General features: G+C 37.2%; 1 protein-coding gene across 1 annotated transcript; it reads left to right on the forward strand.

The window, feature by feature from the left end:
- The first annotated feature begins 13,411 nt into the window (after window positions 1–13,411).
- LOC134848775 (E3 ubiquitin-protein ligase arih1-like) lies at window positions 13,412–23,287 on the forward strand. Its single transcript, XM_063866285.1, has 9 exons — window positions 13,412–13,627; window positions 13,848–14,036; window positions 14,128–14,202; window positions 14,523–14,578; window positions 14,662–14,731; window positions 15,092–15,313; window positions 18,230–18,406; window positions 21,968–22,278; window positions 23,176–23,287. The coding sequence occupies exons 1-9, from the start codon at window positions 13,412–13,414 to the stop codon at window positions 23,285–23,287; spliced, it is 1,428 nt and encodes a 475-aa protein (XP_063722355.1).
- Window positions 23,288–25,456: the final 2,169 nt, after the last annotated feature.

Genomic DNA, 25,456 nt, shown 5'->3' on the forward strand with positions numbered 1-25,456 from the left:
AGTTCATCCGCAGGACCTGCTTGCCAATAATTTCAATCCAAATATACCATGCTCAATCTCGATCGCCCGGCCAGCATCGTATGAACATTTAAACTCCTATAAAAAAATTGTTGTACTAATTTCACCAAAAGCAAACAAGCCTGACTCTTTTAATGGTTTCATCCATCTTAAAGCGTGTACAAACAGTATAAACAACTGTGAAGACCATCCCACGCTCTATCATTCCTCTCGAATTGCTCAATTTTTTTCAAACAGTGATATTTATAGTAGAATTATTGTGATAAACTTTTTAACTAGATATATTATGTTTAGGGCGTTCTTTGTCTGATTTTAGAGAAAGGTCTCTCAAGTGGTTTTCGCTGATGAAAGATGAAAATGGAACTGGCTTGAGAAAACTGGTGGTGCGCCGCTAGACCTGCTGATTTTTAATTGATTTTTTATAGTTTATTTTTTTTATTTTTTATTTATTTTAACTGTCTTTGTTGATCTAAAACTTTTCCACTATCCGTTTATTATGAGTGATAGTTCAGTTCCCTGAAGCGCAGTCAAAATCCCTTCCTAGGTCCTTACGCTGCGGCAAGATAAAAAGAAACAATAAAGAATGTACATGCAAATCTTTTTAAAATTCTCAGGACAGATCAATTGGATTGGATGTGAGTGTTGTTCTAGCATATCAATTCTGTAATTATTTCTCTTAGCGACTCTAAAAAAATCCAAAGGTTTCAATTGTTTTTAAGCGTTGATATAAAGTCTGTTAATAAAGCAACCATTGTCGAAACAGCCATCTCAAATATCTGAATACTGAAAAGAGTACCAAAAAAGTCGCGTGTGCCGCTGGCGGAAAAAAGAATGACATCCTCTACATGTATACATATTACAAAATGGCTAACTTTTTTAAATGTCCTTCTTGTTTTTTGGAGCAACCCAAAAAAGTGGACGGAAAAAACACAAGCATTAACTCTTTGATATATAAAAAAATCGATTAAATGCCGTTACGCTTCCAAAACCCCATGCCCAAGCTTTACGTTGGCCTCTGAGTGCTGCTTCACATGACAACACTGCTCCTTTTTCAACTGATAACTGTCAAAAATTGTTTTTTCAAAGACCCTCAGTGAACCAAATTTGCACTTCAAATTCAGAAAAAATAGATAGTTTTTTCGTAACCGAAATCTACCTGTACAAGGTAATGATGTCTTTTCCGAACAGATCAGAAGCAGGCTCGAATAAAGTTTTTCCTCAAATTTCAAAAAAGTATTTTTAGTCAATCCAATGGCAATGCAGGCATGATTATAATTTAGTACTCCGGGACCTTAAAAACATCCCGAAATCACAACAAACTTACGGATTGAGCTTGAACACTTAATAAGCGAAATTTAATTTTTGGGACCTACCATGAGTACACAATTCAATTCACTTTCAAATCAAGTTCGAAAAACATGCCACAAATTAAGAAAAAAAAATTACTTTAGTTATACTAGGATCTCCACTCGGCAAGTTTTGTTGAAAAAGTCGCTCGACGAAAAAAGTAAGGAGCTAGAAAAATTCTTGGATATCATTGGCAAACAAGACACCCATCACGCCTTAGCATGCAATTGGTTTTTGCGTACGAGCCTTTGTTTTTTGCAAGCAGATTTTAACGAATGCTACGATAAAATACTGAGAAACTCGATATGCAAAGTCACTAAAGTTAAAATGGATGTAAATAAAATTTTATCAAAAGTCCGCCCTGCAGTCAAGTGCGGCTTGGGTGTTTCTTCCACTCGTCTACTAGCTTTACCAGCTTTCTTAGCCTCAGCAATAGGATCGAAAAGTGCCTTAAGCTAATTTTTGCTTTGGAACATGTGGATGGATCCTATAAAGATGCGCTTAAATGCTGGTTTGATTTTGAAAAAATTGATATGGCTCCGAAAAACGAAACCCAAGAAAAAAAGGACAGCCAATTTTTAACAGCGAAGATAAAGACCTGATTTTAAGACTCAAATCAATGGATGCAAAAAAAATCAACACGTTCCAAGATAGATGTGGCTCCCAATGGTTGATGGTCAACCCATGCAAAAATATAAAGTTAAAATTATCGAGCCAACAACTCAAAATCGCGATAGGACTTCGATTAGGCTCTAAAAATATAAATTGGTGTGCCATTCGACCAGAATGACCTGAACACCTGTCCCCAAAGAATTTTTATTACGAGCTTTTTTGGTGGACGATGTGTTGATTTTGACGATTAACGGTCTTATCTATTAGAATGAACGAACTATGAAGGGTCAGTTTGGGTTGACATTTTCAAAAAAAAATTAGTTTGAGCGTGCATGACACGTAGCATTTTTTGTTTTTGCATTAACTGAAAAAAAAAATCCGAAAAATTTTTTTCGCTTCTCAGAAGCAGACAAAAAACGTACAAGAAGATCGAAATCGGGATCAGTGGAGCAAAAGAAAAGGCGCTCGAAGTTGCAATGATTGTGCAGCTACCATTGTTACAGAGCAAATCCCGCAAACTAGGAGGGCTAACGGGAGAACTTGTCACCCTTCCTGAATTGTGAAAAAGACGCTTGCTCCAGCAGATTCAGGAAGTTGGAGGGGTACCGGAGACTAATTCTAAACTGCGTTTAAACAATTTTTAGCTGACCGGAATGGCCTGAATTGAAGCTAAAATATCATTGGATTCATTTTCAGATTATGAGAAGCAAGCAGTTGAGGGAAAGAATCGGTCCATTTCCGATGGATATGATGGTTGTATCTACTGAACAAAGACAAAAGTACTATAATAATAATTGGGTAGCCCTGTTTTTGGGAGTGAACTTGTGGTCTGGGGATACTAAGAACCAGCGGTTAGCTCATTATTTTGCATGCAACTAAGTTAATCTGAGCGGTTTGGCCGATAGCTTTTAGATAGTATTGATTACGTCGAACCAATGTTACGAGAATTTCACATTGAACTGGATATGGCAGAGTCGGTTAAAAGCATGTGAAGCTCTGTTTAGGCGCTAGTCAGTCTTCTTAGAATCTAGCTTTGTTTTCCGTCGGTATCTACTTCCGGCCGAAGGTTACACATCCTAACTGTGTATGCGGAAAAGTCGTTAACAAAGATGGCTGGCATGGCCTTTCTCGCCTTAAAAGGTCAGGGAGGTTCTCTATGCATTCAAACTTGAATGCCCTTATCAAGCGGCGTTTATCTTCTTTTAACATTCCTTCTGTATTGGATCCACGACACCTGTGCAGGACCGGTCAGAAGCGACCAGACGGCTTGACGCTCGTTTCATGGGCGGTTGGTAAGCAGCTCTTGTGGGATGTAACGGTAGTAGGCTCCCTAGTCCCCAAAAGGATTAGTGCTGGGTTGGTACGACTGCCGCTGAAGAGGAAAAGCGAAATCATAATAAAAAAAGCTTAAGTAGATGATGAATATCTTGTTTAACCGCTAGCCTTTGAAATTCAGGGCGCGGCCGGCTCCTGCACGGATTTTTTTTTGAAAAAAACTTAAGCATTTGTACTGAGGAGAAGAAGCAATCAGCTTTTTAAAACAGAGAATCTGCCTAAGAATATAGATTGCGAGCGCGGCATGCGTCCTCGGCATGCGTACTCGGTTGACATGAGATTTCGATTGACATGATCGATATTTCAAGCCAAAAATGTTTTGACTAAAATCTACGTGTTAGCTCCCTACTCCTGGCCTCAGTTTCCTAATATGCAGCACTTCCAATGTTAGGAATCTCATTGCGTTGCTTGAGTGATATATTATCTCTCAGTTCAAATGTGCAGTCGTCGCTTCCTCGTCACACTGACGTATGTGATTGCGAACAGGCGAGTCCTCTTTCTTGTGTTCCTCAAATGTCGAACAGTTTGTCCAAGATAGGTGGAATTACATCCACAACAAGACAATTTGTAGACCACATTGACTCTTAGATCAAGAGATTGACTCTGAGATTGACGACTTAATGGAGGGAAGAGTGGTTTTCAATTTCCTTGTCGTAAACACAAATTGTGCGTTGTTGATGCTGCGCACCTTGTTTGCAAACAGTTGACTTTGTTTGCTATAGTTCCAGAATCGAAAAAGTCTGGCTAAAACAACAAAATTTTGAAACAACTTACATGTTAGCAGAAAAATTAGCCACAAAACGAAAAAGTGAAAATAAAAATGAAGAAGACTCTTGGAAATTTGTGACAAAATGTTTTAAAATGTTGCATAATAGTTGTTGCATAATTTCAGTGATATTTGTAAAGTTTTGATTGGTTGAATTTTTAAAATTTTGAAGTAATGATGTTTGTGACACTTTTTATGATCTTTGATCATTTTGTACAGATAGTTTAGAATTTTTAAAACCTGAAGATGCACAAAATGTGCGAAAACGTTTGTTTGAAAATACAATTTTAACGCATTCTCAAAATATTTAGATGTAAAATTTCGAAACCCTACGGCGTTGAGCCAATTCTCAATTACAGTCTCTCCTACAAGGAGACGTAATTTTAAATAAATTTTTCCCTTGTTTTAGTGGAGAAATCTTTTTAGTTGAAATTTTTTTTTATATTTTACCAGGTTAGAATTGAAATGGTCTACATTGTAGCAGCTAGCTCACTCTTTCACAGCCTGGAACAACTTAGCAACCCGGAAAAAGAACAATTTCAACCCAAAACTTTGGCTATTCCGGGACTTTCTTTAAGCCCGAACACCACGAACCCACAGAGGAACCTCGCAAGCCTACTCTGCAGGGTACCTCTAGCAGAAAAACGTCAAGTGGTGGTGTGGCACGACATCATCAATAATTCTATCAACAGCCACCAAACAAACAATTTCAGAGCTTGCACTGCAGAGGATTTGACTGAAATCCTGAAGACACTGACAAATATCAGCGCAATTGTATACTGTCAGAGAAACGGTACACCGGATATCAGAAACCAGCTGATCAGCTCGGGTATTCTTGTCATTCCTATTACAAAGTGTCTCATTTCAAAGAGGAAGAGAAGAACGGAGCTGGTCAAAGAATATCAGGCACTGCACCAGGATGTCCAGCTGGAGCTAAAGTCTTTGAGGATTGTGTTCGAACACCAAGACAACCTGCCAGCTGTCTTGTCCAAGCTTCGTTCAAACACGAAAAAGAAATCTCAATCGAGAAGGAGGGCGGAGAAAAAAAAAGACTGGCGAACATAGGCGAAGCAACTGTTGGTCAGATTGACGAGGAGGCTTCAACGGAGAGGGTGAGTTAAACTTGTGTTATTTGAGTTGCTTTGTGTCACGTGAGGTTTATTCCTCGTGGCCTGCAAACCAATGAGCACAGTTGTACTCCCACCTCCATTCTTGATTTGGACTTTGAAAAACAAACTCATTTGGAAATTAACCCGTGATTATGCGTCCATATATGTTAAATTTATCAACTGTCACCAACGTGTTAAACTTTTGAGAGTTTGTCTAGAAAACGACATTATACCTGATTTTTTGAGATTCAGGGTACCGGAAAATGGGGTGTTTTCGAACCAAGCGGTACACGGTTTTCAGACAAAACTTCTAAGAACGGAGATAAAAAAGGCAAGGTTAGATGAGAAAAACGTTGAAGTCAAACTAGAAAGGGCGAGAGGCGCAGTACAGAGGGGTGTAGATGAGAAGTTTTGGCCTTCGGTAATTAAATATTTAAGTCTTAGGGGACAAAGACAAACAGCAACAGTCAAAGAGACCCATCAGAAGAAGCTTATGAAACTATCAGAAAGGCAAGACCGACCTCTAGGGAAGCAAGGTGAGGGTTCGGTAAGAGCTCTTGATGATGTTGAATTACCAAATTGGGTACAACAAGTGTTGGCATTAGGGCCAACGCATCCCGTCAATTTAATGAGACACACTTTCTCGCCGACATTGACATCTTTCTATCGGATCTCAAAAATCGTAAAGTCCCCGGGGAGGCTCTTTGTGAGATCGAAGCTGTGGCAAAAGCCTATGCTAAGAGGGTGAAACAAACACCATCTGACAAAGGCGTTGGGAAGGCACGAAAGTATCTGAAGAGTAATGGATTAGTTGCGGTACCGTATGACAAAGGCGTGGGTTTTTGTGTAATGAGAAAAGACACCTACGAGAACAAGTTGTCGGATACATTAGATTCAAATCAATTCAGCAAAAGTAAAGGAACAAGTGATGCGATTGTTTTGAAGATAGAAAGAGACATCAATAAGGAGTTGTTGGCTATGAGAAAAAAAGATGAAATAAGTGAGAGTCTCTACACAAGGATGAGGTCTACTGGGGGGCAGCCCGCCAGGCTTTATGGGTTGGCGAAAGTGCATAAAGTGAATACCCCATTAAGACCGGTCCTCTCCTTGCCTGGTAGCTCTTATTATAACTTGAACAAGGTTCTTGCTAAAGGTTCTTGCTAAATTGAAAACTTGATATCTCTTGATGTAAAGAGTTTGTACACAAATGTTCCACTGAAAGAAGCGATAGAAATAGCTCTGAGAAAACTGTATGAGCAAGATGTACCACCATCAATAGCGAGGAAAACCACGAGGAGACTGTTGAACATGGCAGTTAGTCAAGTCCATTTCAAGTGCAAAGAAACATGGTACGTTCAGAAAGATGGTTTGGCAATGGGGGCATCTCTTGCCGTTATTTTAGCAAATCTTTGGCTGAAGCAGTACGAAACTGCACTATCAAGGGATATTCCCGAAATGTTTTTGCCCGAGAAAGATCTTCACGGAATATGTCCCGAGTGCAATAAGAAAGTCACGTACAGGTCAAAAGGTGTAGAATGTGAATGCTGTTTGAACTGTCATTACGTAAAATGCGGTGATATATCAGATGATGAGTATCGAAATATAAGTGAAACCGTCTGGTACTGCAGAAAATGCATCGCAATAAGGAAGAAAAATAAGTCAGGGCAACAATCTAAATTGTTTCTCCGTTACGTTGATGATATAGTGAGAACAGTGAAGGGCGATCCTGAAAAAGTGCTACGGGCTGCAAACTTACTACATCCAAATTTACAGTTCACAATAGAGACACCAAACACAAACGGAACTTTGGCATTTTTGGATTTACAAATTAGTATTGACAAAAGCAGGAAAATTAGCTGTGGGTGGTATCCAAAAAAAAACAGATACAGGTACCATACTCAATTTTAGAAGCTGCGCCCCCCTTCAGTACAAGAGAAGTTGTTGTTGTTGTTGTTGTTGTTGTTGTTGTTGTTGTTGTTGGGGATTCACAGCACTGCTGTTGGGATTCTTGGTCCCGGCGTCTTCTCTAAAACAATGTCCACTTGTTTCTGCACGTGATACAATCACAGAATAATTGCCACGTGCACGTTGTCATTTCTGAAAATCTCTCGTTTACAAATTTCCACATCGTGTTTAAAATTCTCGTCTTGAGGCCGATTCGTTTATCAAAATGAATATATGGTTCTAATCGGTTTACAATCCTACTGGTTCTGAAAACAAATTCGTTTCTCGCTTTTTCCGTTCTCACTTTTCGCATCTCAAAAATTTCTGTATCTCTAGCCCGTGTGGTTCGCCTGTTTAACACTATTTCATTTCGTTCATTAGAATCAAGACTGGCAAGAAGTAAGATGTTATTTAGCTGGATGAACATGGGCAGGGGTAAAATGTTTAGCAAGCGTAGTTCGTTGATGTACACTCCCGTTTTATTTCCAGTGATCCAACGGATTACTTTCTTTTGAAATCGCTCCAACTGCAATTGATCCCCCCTCGATATATGTGTACATGAGAGTCCGTATAATAACACTGGGAGTATTAGTGACTTATACAGGCCTAACTTTACAAACGTATTTATCTTTGCTGATAGGTTTCTTCTCAGGAGGTACAGTACTTGGTTTGCCTTCTTTAATCTTGTTTCAATGTGTACCTTCCAATTTAAATCGCCCGACACAAAAATTTCCAGATCTTTCACAACCATCGATGTTCCAAGCACTACACCAAAAAGCATAGAGTTAGCGTCTCCGCCCCTAAAACTTACTTTTGCACATTTATCTAGTGCTAATTCCATTTTGTTTTCAGTTACCCACTGCTGAATTTTGTCCAGATCTTCTTGAATTTCAATTGATGTTTTTTTGATGGAAAGTAGTTTAAGATCATCCGCAAAAATATATGGTTCAGAGAATTTGAGTACTTCAGGTAGGTCGTTAATAAAAATGCAAAAGAGCAGTGGTCCTAAAAGTGATCCTTGGGGAACACCACTAGTGACTTCTAAAACTTTTGAGCTGATATTGTCTACTCGTACAAACTGTTTCCTGTTTTTCAAATAGTCATAGAGTACCTCTAACATGCAGCCTCCTATTCCTATAAGTGCAACTTTCTTAAGTAGATCAAAATGCGGAACTTTATCAAAGGCTTTTGCAAAGTCAGTGTAGAATGCTACAATTTCTGCGTTTGAGTCATTGTCAAGCGCTTCATATATTTCTTTCAGGAAAGAGAGCATGTTTGTCAAAACTGATCTACCTTTAGTAAAACCGTGTTGATGTTTCGTCAAATACCAGGCAAAGTAAGGGTACAGGTCTTTGTATATACATTTTTCAAGGACTTTGCTGTCAATATTTAATAGCGATACTGGTCGATAGTTGTTCACCATTTTTCGGTCACCTTTTTTGTGAATAGGAGTAACTGCAGCTGTTTTCCATGAATCAGGTATTTTTCGAGGGCGTTTTACGTTTCTCAAAAGTTTGTTCATCGGTTTGCATATATTGCGGTTCGTTTTCTGAAAAAAGCTAGGTGGCAACCCATTTGGGCCGCGTGACTTTGTTACGTCCAGAGTTGATAAAATCTCACTGACTGTCTTTTTCGATATATCAGAATTCGTTAACAAGGGATTTTCAAATTGAATATCTCTAATACTAAAACTTTCTTTAGGATTAAAAACTGAATGAAAGAAGTCGTTTAGCATGTTGACTTGTTCGTTTGGATTTGTGCTTTCAACTTCATCTTTTATGAGTAACTTAGGAAGACTTGTATGTTTATTCAAGTTCTTTAGGTGTTTAAAAATTACATTAGTGTTCCGTGTTCTAAACAATTCCTCTTGGTAGTTTTTCCTGTCCAATTCCGATGATTCAGTTACTAAATTTTCAAACAGTTTAACTTGTTGTCTTCTGTAGTTGGTCGGTTTGAGTATACATGATTGCCGTTTTGTTTGTAACTTTTTGATCAAATTTGAAGTGCTACTTGTTATCCAAGGTGGAAGTGATTTCCTATGTCTTGTTCTGAGAGGCACAAAACTCTTAATGATTTCATCCAAATATTGGGTGTACTCCTCATGCATTTTGTTAATGTTTGTGTGGCATACTGGTTCAAATGGGTTCTCGTTTATAAAATTGTTTATTCCTTCAAAATCGGCATTTCCAAAACTTCTAAAATTTTCCAAGTATGGTTTCGGCTCTGATACCGTGCATTCAATAGACAACATTATGGCATTGTGATCTGAGCAGTCATAAATCTTGGAAACGTTAAAATTTTGTTCGGCACTTGTATAGCAATTCCGATAAAAGGCTACGTCTAGTATGTTCTTCACACATGTTGGGAAATCTATCGCCTGCCTAAAGAGTCCATTTTCAAAAATTTGCAGTATTTGGTTTTCTTCCTCGTCAGTACTGGTGAGGGTGTTCCAGTTTGTTTCTGGGAAATTTAAATCCCCACATAAGAGAAGCGGTTTGTTTTTAGGAATGGCTTTGATCAGTTGTTCAAATTCATGCACTTTGTATCTGTAATTACTGTTTTTTGGCGGATTGTAGAATGAGCCAATTATCATTTCAGTTTGATGAAGTTTTATACTACATAGCACACATGAATCAGGAATGTCATGTTTGGTGGATAAGTCCTCGGTAATTAGACTATTCTTGACAGCTATTAGGCTGCCTCCGTGACAGTTTTTACCACTCACAATAGCTCTATCAGATCTATAGATGTTATATTCACTTAAAAAAAGCTCTGATGATTGAATATTCTCGTTAAGCCAAGTTTCGCTTAAGCATATGACATTAAAATTTCCAACTGCAATTGCATTTGCTAGCTTAGTTCTTCTCTCTATGTTGATTAGGCTTCTAGTATTTAGTTGCAGAATGTTGAGGAATCCTAGTCAATGCTGGGGTTCCTGAACTTCAGTGTCAATAGTTACTTTCACACCATCATTGAACAATTCTAGATTCCTTATTTTCAGCTTTTCGCGAGGAACGCCTTCATCTAGTAGTTGTCTTCGTTTCTTAAGGATTTCGTTCTCTTTAATTGCACTCTCTTTGGTCAATGCTGGTAGCAGGTAGACCTCTTTTTCGACCAATTGTTCTCGCTTTTCTCGGCTTTTTGCTAGTACTAGTCGTGCTTCATGTTCGCTAGGTACAGTTACCAGCAGTGTTCTTGGCTTCATTCGATTACGATCAAATTTTCCCAGTCGTTTTAGTTCTATTATTTTCGGCTTCACTCCAATTATGTCTAGTATTTCGTTTACTTCGTCATTTGTTGGGACAAGGTTTTCTCCTTTTGTTTTCTCAGGGTCCTCTTTGATCCCTTGTATCCTAAAACTTTGATTTATGTTGTGATCAGAGTTAGATCTGGCAGCATGTTGAGTGGTTTGAGCTTGATTTATCCGGGTGGTGGTTTCAGCAGCTACAACGGCACTATAAGTTTTTTCCACTTTATCGCATGTCGTTTTCATTGCATTTCCAATTTTTTGATCTACTAAATCGGTAAGTCTTCTTTCCATGCTTTTAAGGCTTTCAGTTACATCAATGTTTGAGAGCTTCTCGTCTATGTTGGCCAGGGTTTTGCATCTTATAAAGTTGTCTCGTTCATTATTTTGCACACAAGTATTACAAAGCAACATGACATTCGGCTTAAGCATATGGAACTGAATTGAAGGAACTGTTCACCGGGTTTTCCGCTGTACGTCAACATGGGAAGAATTTGATAAAGCCATGAAAATCAACCTTGAGCAGTGGTTGGATAACCAAAATCCGGAAAGTTGGTCGTCGCGGGTTGCATCCCATGCCCTTGAAAAGATCATCAGCGAGGGCAAAAACAAAAAGAACATGGCTGAGAAAAAGAAGCCCTGTGATTATAGCAGTGATTCACCACCCATCTTGATGGTCCAATATAGGGGGAATCACAGTCAGACATTAGCAAAAAAAGTGCGCGATATCACCAATGCGCTGATAATATTCACGACGAGGAAATTGAAAACTTATATGCCCTCTCTAAAATCCTCCTTTTCCAGTGAACTTAAATCAAAAGTGGTGTACAGACTTGAATGTTGTGGGTGCAAATCCATCTATGTTGGCCAGACGGTCCGATATCTCATCAAAAGGGTTGAGGAACACCGAAAAGAGGATACCCCAGTTGGACAGCATATAAGGCAGTGTGGTAGTGAGCGTGGTAAGTCTGAGTTTAATTGGAAAATAATCGACCAGGCGTCCAGCAGCATCAAGTTACTTACATTAGAGACGCTGCACATTAGGAAAGAGAGACCGGCAATTAACACGCGCGACGAGTTTAGAAGTAGGGAGCTGACATTAAGGCTATAGTTCCAGAATCGAAAAATTCCGGCTAAAACAACAAAATTTTGAAACAACTTACATGTTAGCATAAAAATAAGCCACAAAACGAAAATGTGAAAATAAAAATGAAGAAGACTCAGAAATTTGTTACAAAATGTTTTAAAATGTTACATAATAGTTGTTACATAATTTCAGTGATGTTTGTAAAGTTTTGATTGGTTGAATTTTTAAAATTTTGAAGTAATGATGTGTGTGACACTTTTTATGATCTTTGATCATTTTGTACAGATAGTTTAGAATTTTTAAAACCTGAAGATGCACAAAATGTACGAAAACGTTTGTTTGAATTTACAATTTTAACGCATTCTCAATTGACTTTGATTTCCTCGATATTGAAGCATGAGCATCAGGGGTTTCTCGTCTCGCTTGTCCTGGTTTCTGTCTTTATTGGTATTATTTTTGCTGCAATAATTTTTTCGAGTGTTTCCGACTCAACTTTGGATGACCACTCCTCTGGGTTTTGATTTTCTTCCATTGCTTTGCAGCGTTCCGATTTCTCTTGTACTGTAATGGTGCACAACTTCTGAAGTTTAGAAGCGTGCCAGTATCCGTTGGTTTTTGGTACCATCCAAATTTAACTTGCCTGTTGCCATCTACATTTATATTAATGTCTAGAAAAGCCAAGTCACCGTTCTCATTTAGTGTTTCAAGCTTGAATTGTAATTTAAGTCAAGTCAAGTCATGTTTTTTTATGACCATTAGGCAGTGCCTCTTGCGGTCATTTCAAATGTTTTTTTTCCCTATCTCCGTTCGAATTCGTACATGTCAATTCCAATCGCTTTCCACTGTTTGTCCAGTTTCCACTTGAATTCGTCGATGGTCTTGCTTTGCACTGTTTCCTGTGGCAGATTGTTCCATTCGAATTTAGAGTGAATTTCGTAGGCTGCATGCAATACCAGGTGGGTATTCACGAGTACCAAAATGATAAATCAGTCCCATTTGTACCAAAATAAAAAATCAATCGCGTTAGTACCAAAAATATTCAATTGGCCTAAGACTATTAAGCCGACTACTTTAAGCTCTTGGTTTAAGGTCGCCGGTGGGCGCGCGTCGCCGCTTTGCGGCGATAACCGGCTCTAATTTTCGTATAGAGTCCTACCCTCTGTTGGCAAGCTCGCAACACGTTGGCGCGACTGCGGTGGTCACTATTCTGCTGTTTAGTTTTCTTCTGTTTGAACAGATGGAAATTAATGTAATAATTCGTTGGCTCACAATTCGACCAATCAGAAGTCGAGTTGAATAATTTTGGTACAAATGGGACCGATTTTTCATTTTGGTACAAATGACCGTTGGTACAAATGGGACGTTACCCAATACCACGCTCGGGTCGCCTTTAACAGTCGTTACAATATCGTCTACATATCGTAGGAAAAGCTTCACACCTCTCATTTTCAACTATCTTATTTATTTACTCGTGTCGAGTTGCGTGGTTACATGTCAGTATTTAGACAGCCGCGTATTCATACTGGTCAGTATTTAGACAAATACTGTTTCAACCAATCAGAATCGAGACAAAGAAGAAATTAATAAATAATTATTATTTATTTTGGATTATTTATGTTTTTTTCTCGATTCTGATTGGTTCATACAGTATTTGTCTAAATACTGACCAGTATGAATACGCGGCTGTCTAAATACTGGCTGCACTCCGAGTTTAGTGTTCTTAGTGAAGGAACGTAGCTTCTATCGAGTTTAGTTGTTAACTTATCAATGCTAATCATTTCCTTTTTAACATTGTCACTTCCAAATCTAGAAATTTCCAAGGGTGTTGACTGGAATATGTGATGAAGGGACGCCTGACTGAAACCTCGCCTACTATCATACTTTTGACTTTCGGATTATAATATAGAAAAAGAAAGAAAACTTTAGATCTTTGTTATGGTTATACAATGGACAGCAGTTTATATGATGAAAATGATAATCTCGGGTTTGAGTGCGATGAAGAGGAGTATGATTCTGACTTCGTTGAGCCGTCCGACGACGAAGACTTAGAAATTTCGCAAACAGATATCGAAAGTGATCGTCTGCTAGTCAAACATATCCGAGCTGAAGATGTCGTCAAAGAAATGAACATTGAAATTGAAAAGGCTCGAGGCGTGATAGAGGTTTGGTTATGTTGAAATAAGATTATTTTCAGACTATTCGACCAGTCCTTATAAATAGGTTCTTGATCAAAAATGTTTTCTAAATGTTATCAAAAAACTGATATGAAAAAAGAGTGAAGTAATGTTGATTAGCATGATAACTTTCTGACCTTCTGATTAAAAAATAGTTAGATCTTTTTTTATTGAGCCTTCAAGTGATAGATAGATTTCACTGTTTTAGCGGTCGTATACTAGTACTCGCCTCTTGCTCTCCTCTTACAACTGGGATGCTCAGAAGTGCATTGATCACTACTTCGCCAATCAGGCTGGAGTTTCGAGTGATACCGAAGCAAGGCAGAATTCACCTAAAGTCAAGAAAATGATATTCGGTTTTGATGTCGCTCAAAGTCCACAGACACATTTTCTAACGGTACATTCTTTTCCAACGATATATGCTTTACTTGTTCAATAAATATTAGGTCAATAAAAGTGTTTTTACTATCAATTTAGTGTCTTTTAAGGTCAACTATAATAGTGACCTGGTGCTATCCCCACTTCCACAAGATAATTCAGCCGAACAACAGCAGTCATCCGACGTAGCAAATTGTCTTATTTGTTTCGATGATTTACCACTCTGCTCCTCAGTCTTTGGTTGCCCATATTGCTACCCGGCTCCTGTTTCGGAAACCGAATTGCCCCCATCTATGCCGCCTTTTTGCCCAAGCGCTGGGATTTTCAGGGTCCGTGGGTGTCGTCACATTTGCTGCAAAGACTGTGTCATCAGATATTTAGAGGAGAAAATCAGTAATGTAGGTCGAGCTGATGTAAGTTGCCATGATTTCGATAAAAGCAGTTTGGAATTGACCGATTCTTTTTTAATTTCTAACACTAATGATTAACTGCGCAATCATTTTAGCGAGTGTTCTGTCCCGAAAGCGACTGCAAGAATGTCATTGATGATGACTTGATAATGTTAGTAGGTATAAACCAAGGAACATTTCTGGGAAATTTTTTTCATGACTCGAAAAAAGTTGATGATTGTGTTTTGTTTTTAGAAAGTTGCTTGAGGGAAAAACGAAGGCGGTTCAGCAGTATAATCAGTTAATGGCAAACAATTTTGTCCAGGTAAAATTTTAATCATGGTAAATTTATTTCGTTTATTATCGCTAAATATTTGAGAAATCAACCTTAAGGCTTCTGGCAATGCTCAAACTTCGAGGCTTTAGAAAAGCGCTTGAAAAGACTGACTATTCTGTTTTTTTTCGATGATGAGTAGGGGTTTTCATAAGGTGACAATTATCAAAAGCTGAGATTCTGCTATTTAGTTACACTTCAACAATTTTTGTCATGTCTCACAGAATAAGGCCTATTTTTACACCATTCTGGCCTTGTATTACGGTTTTAAATGGTAGAAACATATCACTTGAAATTGGAGATTTTGTGAAGTTTGAAGTTGTTAAGTTCCTTATGTCGTTGTGCTTGAAGGGCAACCGATTGATGCGCTGGTGTTCGTCGCCGGAGTGCACTTATGCAATGAAAGCAGACCAAACACTGATGAAGAAGGCGGAGTGTGTGTGTGGAAAGGTGATCTGCTTTAAGTGTGGCAGAGACTGGCACGATCCAATGCAGTGTCACTTGCTGGACAAGTGGATGCTAAAGTACACGACAGACAGCGAGAATGCACAGTACATAGTTGCAAACACCAAGGTACCTCTAAGTGCATTTTTCCCTTTTGTGTCTCTTGCTTGCTGAGCATCTGGTGTTAATTGTCTTGGCAATTACGCTTAGGCTCAAGATTTAGGCTCTTAGATTTAGTCGGAATAGCTAGTATTAATCAATGCACTAACTTTACCAATTTTTCCGAATATATTTAGAATAAACAGAAATAATTGTTGTCGAACAAGATTGGTTAAAATTACTTGAAGTGTTTTCTTACGTTTGAAACAATTTCGGAACATAGTTTTCTGAAAATAATCTGTAAAAACTTTGGTTTTTTCTTCTTGGAGTTTTCAAGATTATGTCTGATAAGATATAATTACACAAGCAAAGCTTGTGTGATAATACGAACACTCTGTTTTTTCCTGCCTAAGTCGCAAATATTAGTGCTCTTTTTGAAAAAGCTCACTAATTGCAGTGTATGCATAAGATCAGTAACTAGCGATTAAGTACAGCCAATGCCAAGGATATTAACGCAGATTATTATATTACAAATAGAACTTTAGCTTTAAGGCATCATGGATCTGTAGCGTAGAGGTAGGGAAGGGGACCAGCAGCAAAATAAGAGGGTTCGAACCTTGGCAGGGTCAGATGTTTTAAATGAAATTTTTCGTATACTAGTTAAAATGCGTCCGCTCTATAGTTTGAGGCATGCTAGTTGGTAAGTTTTTTTTTTTTCAAATTGACTGGTACTGCTAATGCGTCATAATTGGCTTGCGTCACTTAGCAATTATGTAGACTCATAATTGGCGTGCGTCACTTATGAAATTTTGTAGACTCAAAGTTATACCCATTCAGTTTTTCCCAGTAGCATTATCGGTCATATTTTTGCTGAGTGCAATTTGGCCTCTGTGTAATTGATGTGATTGAACTATCATTAAAGACGCGAGCTAGTGAGCGTAGTGGTAGGTATATAACGAATGTGCTTTTTTTTGGACACAACTCGCCAATAAAAGTGATCATTTGGTGGTACTTTTGCTGCATACCATTGAAAATTTAATAGCATTTAGTCTATCTGGTTTATTGGTGGCAAGTATTTGTATGTTTTCAAGCGGCCACGGTGCAGATGCGAGAATAATTTCTGCACAAAGCAAAATTTTTCAAGGCTTGTTTTTACACTATTTTTCCTTTTTTTAAATCTTTTTAAAGCGTCTTTTAGCTCTTCGCCCCCATCTTTTATGAACCTCATTTTTTGGTGTAACGAGTGGCTTCACAAATTTAAGTGCGAAGACCAAATATGTTTGATGTAGCCTCATAAGTTTTCATGTCATAGCTTTTAACTAACTCCTCGTCCCAAATTTGGCAACTAATTCCGCGTCACAAAATTGTTTGTTAGCGTACAGAAAAATTGTGTCATAGTAGTTGCTGCTATTCTGCAGCGATTATTTAGTGAAAAGCGAGATTCATTCCAAACTCCAATTCATAAACTCCAATAAATGATAATTAATTGATTTTTCATCACCAATCAATTAAATAATTGGTGAGCGCCTTTCAATCATCTAATTGGACCAATTAATTTCCAATTAATTGGACTTAAATTAATTTTTCGGAACCCCTGGCTACTACTGTGACAGAAGTATCCCTATATTACGCTTATTTCGCTTTCACTAATTTTGAATATAAATTTACTATCTACTATATATTTAAATGCATCTGGTCAGGTTCTCGCAATGGTTAAACTTCCTAAAATGAGGCTTCTTGATCTGTTAGTGTGAGACTTAAAGTCTCAAAAATGCTGTCTTTAAGTCCAAAGATATGTTATTTTGATTGCAACTCACCATTTTGAACTTGAAACGATAGAGCAAAAAGTTATAAATCTAACACATACAAAACTAATATATTGTTCCGACATTCGCAGGCAAATTTACACTTTTTAACTGGCCTTTTTCTGACGAAATTTTGTATACTATTCGAAATCTATTGTTGCCGTGAGCTCAATTTCAATAAATTTCCACCTGTGATGATTTTTCGTTACGTTATCGGGTTTTAAAGACTGCCAATTTGGGACAATTAACGCGCGATATATTTCGCGCTATTAACGCGTAAGCGGAGATTGAATCCCTTACAGAAATCGTTCCAAATTGGTTAAAACAGGCTATTTGTTATAGTTTCTCCGTCACAAGGAGTGAAATCTATCACTTTGTACTTCATATGTCGTGTATGGATGATTTAAAAAAGCTTTAAAAATTTTGTAATTCTTTCCGAAAAGTTCATCTTTTTTTAAAGCAAACACTGCTTCAAAGACCTTAAAAGGGGGTCGGAACATTCAGGACTTCGCTCTGATACGAGCAGTCTTGTTTACTATAACTATCCTTCAACTCTGTTGAATTACGTATTTGTATAGCTGCAAGTTAAATGAATGAAATTGAAAAAATTATTACAGTAATTATTTTTCCGATTATGTTTACCGTTTAGATATTAACATGCATGCATTTCCAAAAATCCAATTGTGTTTTTTTTAAGTTAGAAATATTTAAGTTTAGTACCAAATTTTTGTTGTTTTTGTCAGACTGATCTCTTTGTCAAAACAGCTTTGCTGCGGTGAGTGGGTACGGTAGTTATGCATAATTGATGTATTTCAATCGTAATGAATTAGAAATTTTTGATATGGAAGTAAAAGTACTTTACTGTTCATTATATGAAGCAAATTGTTTTTTTCAACTTTTTTTATGATTTCGAAATCATTAGCTGGGTTAATTTATTAAGTTTGAAAATATACTGGGACGTTCTTGACTGGTCGGCTTCCTTATAATTAAAAATTTGCGAGCACTAGACGTATTTTCGTCAAGGAACCGGTTATTTTTAGGGACCCGTCTATCTCGGTAGTTCCATCATTTCTCGAATTTCTTGATGTATGTTTGCACCAAATTTAGCGTTTTGTGTTTTGATGATTTTGTGTGTTTGAAGCCGTGTCCAAAGTGCAAGGTGTCAATTGAGAAGAACGGCGGCTGCAATCACATGACGTGCAAGACATGCAGCCATCACTTCTGCTGGATCTGCATGGAAGAATGGGAGAAGCATGGTCAGAACTGGTACAACTGCACCCGATACACAGACGACCAAGCCAACACAGAACACATCAATGTCAGTCATGTTCTCAGTTATATTACGATTCCTTTTGTTTTCAATCCCCTTTGCTTAGAGAAGTGTTCCTTTTAGTGCAAGTTTAATAGTGTTCTCCGCGTTATCAGTGGCTAGGATGCAGGCCTGTCGACTCAGATGCGCGATTATATTATTTATCTTTGATTTTTGTTGGCAATTTTTCGATCACAGTCTTTAGATTTGGTTTCCTTCCACAAAATGAATGATTTAGGCCATTGACTTTTTCAAGAACAAATTGAGCTCAATTCAAAATTGCATTTTGATATGGATATTGAATCAAAACGGCATCGCTCATAGTTTCAGAAATGAATTTGAATTTAAGAGACTGCCGGCGGAGAGAAAAGAAAACCTTATGAATGAAAAAGAAAAATTTGAAAGAAAAAGTCATTTTTCACATAATTAGGTCGTGTGGTTTTTTCATAAAAATTTAAAGGAAAGTAAAGTATGTTTTCGCAGTCGTTACAAATTTCTTCGTCACATCATTTTGCCTTTTAACTTGCGGATTGTTTTAGCAATCGCGCCAGAGATTGAAAAGATTTGTCCACTACGGAGGAAGATACGATGCACATACGTCCAGCATCAGGAAACTGCCCGAGGTAAAAAAAAACGTCAGTTCTGGATTTCTTATGATAATCCTTAATTTGACATTGGCTTACTACATTAATGTGACTACTACAAATGATTCCTTTAGTACCATTACATCCAATTAATTCTCTTATTTTTAAATTAAAAGTTTTAATTTAATTTATAAGTTTAATTTGTTGTTCATAACAAACTCATTGGGCGTCTGGAATTTACAAATGATTCTGACTTTGTATGTAACTTCATTCAAATTGATCGCGAATTTCTAAATGTTTTTCAAACGGTTAAATGAGCAAAGCTTGCGTTTTTTTTCAAAAAATCAAAACCTCAATTTATTGATTGGAATCAGTTTTAGCTTGAAGGGCAGATATCTATCAGAATTTGAAGACGTCTGTTTCAAGCTATAGATAATTTTTAAAAGTTCCAAACAAACGTATTCGATCAAAGTGGGGTAAAATCCTGTCGAGATGAGACGAGGAGGCAAAACCTGCCGAGATATCATTTCACCCCATTTTTATCGAGACTTCTAACTTGGCTGAGAGCTCATGACATTAATTACTAGCAACACAGGTAGCGCGAATAGTAAAGTTCGGAAATACTAAACTTCGGCTTTTTTGCTATAATCACTATCTGCAGCATTGGAAATTTCATAGCAACTGTTCTCTGCTTTATTTGTGGCTAGTGTTTGTGATTAAATAAGCGTCCGTGGCTGAGTGGTTTTTGCGTGACGCTCATAATATCTTGGTTGCAGATTGAATGCGAGACATAGCCGAATTATCACGTAGTCGAGGCCTTTATCAACTTTTTCTTATTTCAATTTATAGAGCTGCTTTTTGTCGTGTTCTCGCTAGAGTTAGCGAAGAGCAACTGCGCTTCTGTGTTAAAAAGTTAAAACTGGTATCTCTAGCTTCATTATCAGCTTGAAGGGTGCTTTGCTAAATGTTGTCGGCTTTCTAATTGCATCCTGAATTGTTAAGAGTCGATGCACGTAGTGCATTAAAAAAATCTTAAAAATTGTTAACGCTCAACTAGCTTAAAGTTTGTTCGTTTGTTTTCATTCAAGTTCATTTATTTTTCTTTGTATACACTTGCGAGCAGCTAGTGTATTAGTACGAAACATCTTTTTTTGTTACCTAACTCGCTAATAAAACTTCTTTGAAAGTGGAAAGTTTCACTTGTTTGGTGGCACTTTTGCTTTAATCACAATCTAGCATAGGAAGTTTCATAGCATCTGTTCTCTGCTTTACTTGTGGCCTTGTTTGTGATTTAATAAGCGTGCATGGCCAAGTGTTTAGTGCGTGAGACTCATAATCTCTGGTCGCACATCGAATTCGAGACGTAGCCGTATTTTTCCTATTTCGAGGCTTTTTTTTACTTTTTTAATTGCACTTTAAAGAGATGCTCTTGCTAGCTTCGACTCTGTGTAAAAGAAAGGAAAGCTCCACTATCAACAGCAAAAATGTAAAAGTTACAAAAACGAGAGGGACTTGTAATTTCCCGAGTGGATTTTTTTCAGATTTCCCGGCGGACGAAAAACTTACCTGATGATCCAGTATTCTCAAATTGAGTCATTTTTATCAAAAAAGTGTCAGTCGTAAATTGCTTTTTAAAATATTTGAAGAAATCTTGTTTGTAAAGGTTTTTAATTTAATTCGTTCAGCAAAAAAATTGCAAAAGGATGGAAGACGGCAGGCATCCGAAGGAAAGAGGCGTCTGCTCCCTCCCCGTAAAAATACTTTTGCAATCGTTTTCTTGCTTAATACTATTGAAACAATGGCATCGTGTTTACATTCTCCTTCCTCCTATCACATTACTATTGAAATAAGGGTATCGTTTTTTTATCCCTCCCACTACGACATTCACAAAGAGCTTAAGGCTAAATGTCTTTTTTTGTTTTCTTGCGTTTATTGAATCTTTTCCAACTGTATGTTGGCTTTGTTTTTTAAACATAGTTTAAGCAAATGGTGGTAGTATTTTTCAAAACTAAAAAATATCTATATGGTTCAAAAAAAGTTTTCGGGCCTAATAATTTCTTTTGTTTCTTGGTTAAACGGTCACATTATTAGCTGGAATTTTTTCGCATATTATGCGAAGCCTGCTTAGTGTTTGTAATTCTCTTCTGGGCTCAATCCATGGGCACTAATTGTTATGATATGAATTGAGCTGATTTATTGAAAGAAGCGCGTGTTGAAAAGTTTTACGCAACTAACAGACTCTCCAGAGACTTAAAATGGTCGGGTTACTTGAATTTCGATACTTCAAGTTTTAACAGCTATGGCCAAGTTTAGTTGGTTTAACTGCTTTAAATGCGAATCTGTCATCTCAACTACTGCTTTTCTCAAGGATTTTTTGTATGACCAAAATGATTTGTTAATTTTTTCAATGGTAGAGTTGTTGACGCGTATTGTTCCGACCATTTGAAAAATGTGAAGGAACTTTGTATTCGGGTGTTTTAGTTTTTTTCTTTTTGTTTTCCGTGCAAAATCATTCAACACATATACGTCGGAATGGGTCGAGTGATACATCATATTAAAGCCCTTTCAAACGCGATTCGAATGACCTTCAGAAATTTTCTGTCTAGAAAAAACCAGTTTGAAGTTCTTGATTTTTGGCCTAATTTCAAGCTAATAAGGTGAGCGTGCACGCTTACAAAAGCTTATTTGAGCTTAATTTTTTTTTTTCGTTTTTCCAGACATTTTTCTTCAAAACTGTTCTAAATGGGCTATTTTACTTTGACTGTCGAAAATGCCTAAGTTTATTTTTTCGTTCACGCAGAAAAAATGACAATATTATTCAGGGCTATATTGGGAACATTCTGTGCTACTTTCACAGTAAACTGCTATCTTTTTTTAAAGTTTTTTTGCGGTTTAATTTTCTGCTTTTGAAACTCGAAAAATTGGTTTTTCTTTTCAGTTTCTTTGTTGATTAATCTTTCTCTGACTGCCTGTTGGCTGTTTTTAGTTGAAGGAGCACGTGAAAGCAAAGGTTCAATCAATGACCAATGACTGTCGCTTGTCTTACGTCGACACGAAGTTCCTTGAAGCGGCCGTCCAAGTTTTACACGAGTGTCGAAGCGTGTTAGCCTTCACTTATGCTTTCGCCTACTATCTCTCCCCAAATAATCAGAAGAGTATTCTGGAAGATAACCAGAAGGACCTTGAGTTGGTGACAGAGGACTTGACTGCAGACTTGGAGCGGGATCTGTCCGAGAATCCTTTCAAAGACGGAAGAGACGCGATCGAGTATAAAAACAAAGTGCAGAACTTCACTAAGTTAGCAAAGTGCTGATTTGACAATATTAACAGGGGGACTTTGATCTAAGAACTGATTTTAATTTAGTTCTGATTTAGCAAAAAAGCTTATAAGGAAAAACGTACAATCTGTTCAGATCTTTACACTAAAATTGGGGGTCATTTTGGTAAAAGACTTTGTAAATGGCAAACTCGATGTTTCATACAGTATTGAAATACTGAAATAATTACAATAGAGTCAACATAACGTAAACCTATTCGCTTAAGTGATCTGCAATCTAAGATGCGTTCCGAATGAGGTCAGCCACGCTGTCGTGGCTTGAAAAGTTTGCGTTTCCTTGATTAGCTTAAAGCAATGGTGTTTGGTGTTTCTTGAGTCAATTGTTTTTGAGGACTTGATGCATTATTTTTTGAATTGATATATTGTTTTTAACAAGCCCTGCAGTATTAAAGCTGAATTGGTCGTGATTGAGATTTTAAAAAATTGGGAAAAAATGTCTGTTGAGAAAAACGGTCTTTTACTTTCGTTTTTCAGTTTAGGTTAGATGAATTAGAGGCTGATCTTCAACTAAAATTCCAGCAGAATTTAAACGCTTTATAAGCTATTAATAAACAATTAGTTTATTTGATCACCTCATCTGGATAAAAAATTTGATTTTTCTTTCGATTTTTTCGAAATCTATGCTTTATTTTCGAATTTTTCTACAAACAGGTCGGAAAATTCTGTGCTACTGGCACAGCAGCCGGCTATATTTGATTATTTTTTGGGCTTGTTGGCATTGAGTCAGCTACCCATCGTCATATTAAAGTACAATTTGAGATTGCAAATGGCGAGTTAAATAGAAAAATAATTATTCTACATCAATTTGTCGATAATTTACGAGAAATACATTGAAAACCCTTGTTCAAAATTTTTAGCTACTGCAGCAGTCGGGCTAAGAAGCTACTGGAACACGTGAAGGAGGGCTACGATCAGCAACTGTGGGAGTACGACCAATCTCTTCTGGGCGAAAAAGTGTCCCCTCGATAACCCCCTCCCCTCCCGTCCCCGCACTGTAAAGAGTGAGACTTTAGGGGTCACTTAACTTGCCAGTGAAACGACCGATGCTCATCATTGATTGATTCGTCCAAATGAAGAGATTTGTTATAGTAATATACTTTAAAAGGCTGCAGATAAGTTTCTACGTTAACTGGTGACCTTATTTTAATGCTACCAAGTCATTTCATTCAATCAAAACGTTGCAGCTCTGCGAGCAAGTGGTGCTGAAAAGTTAGCGATGTTGATATAGTTTAGAGATTGCGAAATTCGAATTACTGAAATAAGTGATTGAAGCGCATTTCATTATCTACATTATACATTTTATTCTAGTAGTATCCGTTCTTATAGTTTAGAAACTTAATTCAAGCTTGTTACATAATCATTTTCCGTTTTTTGAGTGAATTTTATTGCAGCAGAATTATTTTTTTTGTCACTGAAAGAAGTTTTCGCCATCTCGGCAGTTTCTTTAGAGTCAATAACTGGTATCTAGCGTGGGAAATTTTTCTACTATTCTAAATTTGTTTGGAAGTGTAAAAGAGCGAAGTGATTCCCACTTATATAGGTTTTGACGAGAAGAGGGTTCTCATGCTGGAGGGACCGAGCGCTGGAAAAGTTTCAACCAATCGAATTCTCTAACCATTCCTTTTGGCTAAATGACTTTCTCACAAAAGCGAAATCAATACAAACAGAAAATGATAATATATTAAATATACTAGATGCAGATATAATAGGTGCAGAATAATAAATTTAGTTTTTTGTTTTTCCATTTTTCGTAAATGGGTATCCTAGAAATAGTAAAATTGTTCCAGTCCGCCTTCGATCCGGCATTATTTTCATTTATCTGCTTATTATATAATCGATCACTATTAACACTAACGGCCTGGTTTTATTTGCTTGCTTTGAGATTTTCGCAATTTCCCTGAGATTTTTGAATACTCAATTCTGATTGGCTGAAAGTCAACCAAAATAAATTTCAAGCATTCGGTCCCTCCAGCATGAGGAACGTCACCTTTTGATGATTTTAACACTTGCAGTAAGGAAGGGAAAAGAACCGGGTACAAAGCTTTTTGCCGTAAACAAGTTTGTTCGCAGAATGGACGAAACTATATTTTTGTTGTCTGCCATTTCGTCGTATTAATCGAATTAATGGCTTGTATTGCCTGCATATGGGATTTGGCTGCCCGCTAAGAGGTGCAAAGTACTTTTTATCGGTACCGAATATGCTGAGTAGATTTTTAACGCTGAGGTCGGTTGGCTTTAACTCAGTCGGCCTAACTTCCTTTGTTTTAATTCTATTTATTTTTGTTGCTTTTATAGGAGATGAATTGAACTCTAAATCTAAATCACCAATTTATGCCCTCCATAATAAAATTAGAACTATGGAACCTGGAAAATGACATTTCAATTTTTTGGTTTTTTAGTTGGTTGAGGTTGTTGTTACTATTGATTATGCGCCCGGCTTTATTTGTTACGCTAGCAACCAGCAAGAATTAATAGATCGAATTGTAGATTTCTTTCGTTTGTGGGTTTGATACTGGCCAGGAGCACTTTTTTTTCATAATAAATTGTTCTTTTTTGGGAGAAATTTAATTATCGGACTTCGCTTTGTCTGATTTTTTTGTCAGCTTCCTTCAAAGTTTTGTTATTTTCTTTTTAATGGAACAAGTTTTGCTGGATTTGAGAAAGCTTTGGATTCTTTCCTGTAGTTTTTTAATTTTGCGACCTCTGATTTTCAAAAATTAATGTACCTTTTTTGCTATTAAGCTTTATTTGGCTTAAATAGTTTCTTCAAATATGACATTGGCTTAGTAACCGTGTATTGCGTCATTTCAAGGAAAAAACAGCTTTTTTTAGAATTTAAGTGTTCCAGGGGCTGTGATATTCTGTGTTGCAAAATTAGAAGTGCAAATTGTTTTACGTTAATATCCTTTTCGGCTCAATAATCGCCTGCTCAAATTTTGTCGGCTTACGTGGCGCTCGATAAGATTTTCTGAATGGTAATTCAACGCTGTCGATCGATAAGTTTTTCTAAATGGTAATTTAACGCTGTCGATTGTGGTTGTCGGAGTTTGTTCCTCAAGTTGTATATATGCGAGACAAACGTACGAACTTTTTCAATATATTTGTAAAAAAAGTTTTTCGACATACTGGCCCGCCCCA

Source organism: Symsagittifera roscoffensis, chromosome 6 (genome assembly GCF_963678635.1).
Source record: "Symsagittifera roscoffensis chromosome 6, txSymRosc1.1, whole genome shotgun sequence".
In the NCBI taxonomy this organism is placed as follows: Eukaryota; Metazoa; Xenacoelomorpha; order Acoela; family Convolutidae; genus Symsagittifera; species Symsagittifera roscoffensis.

Excerpts from the sequence above, each read along its gene's own strand:
- LOC134848775 (XM_063866285.1), top strand. The coding sequence starts at position 13,412 with ATGGACAGCAGTTTATATGATGAAAATGATAATCTCGGGTTTGAGTGC. Across the intron at positions 13,628-13,847 it reads AGGCTCGAGGCGTGATAGAG|CGGTCGTATACTAGTACTCG; the intron begins GTTTGGTTATGT and ends TCACTGTTTTAG. Across the intron at positions 18,407-21,967 it reads CCAACACAGAACACATCAAT|TTGAAGGAGCACGTGAAAGC; the intron begins GTCAGTCATGTT and ends GGCTGTTTTTAG.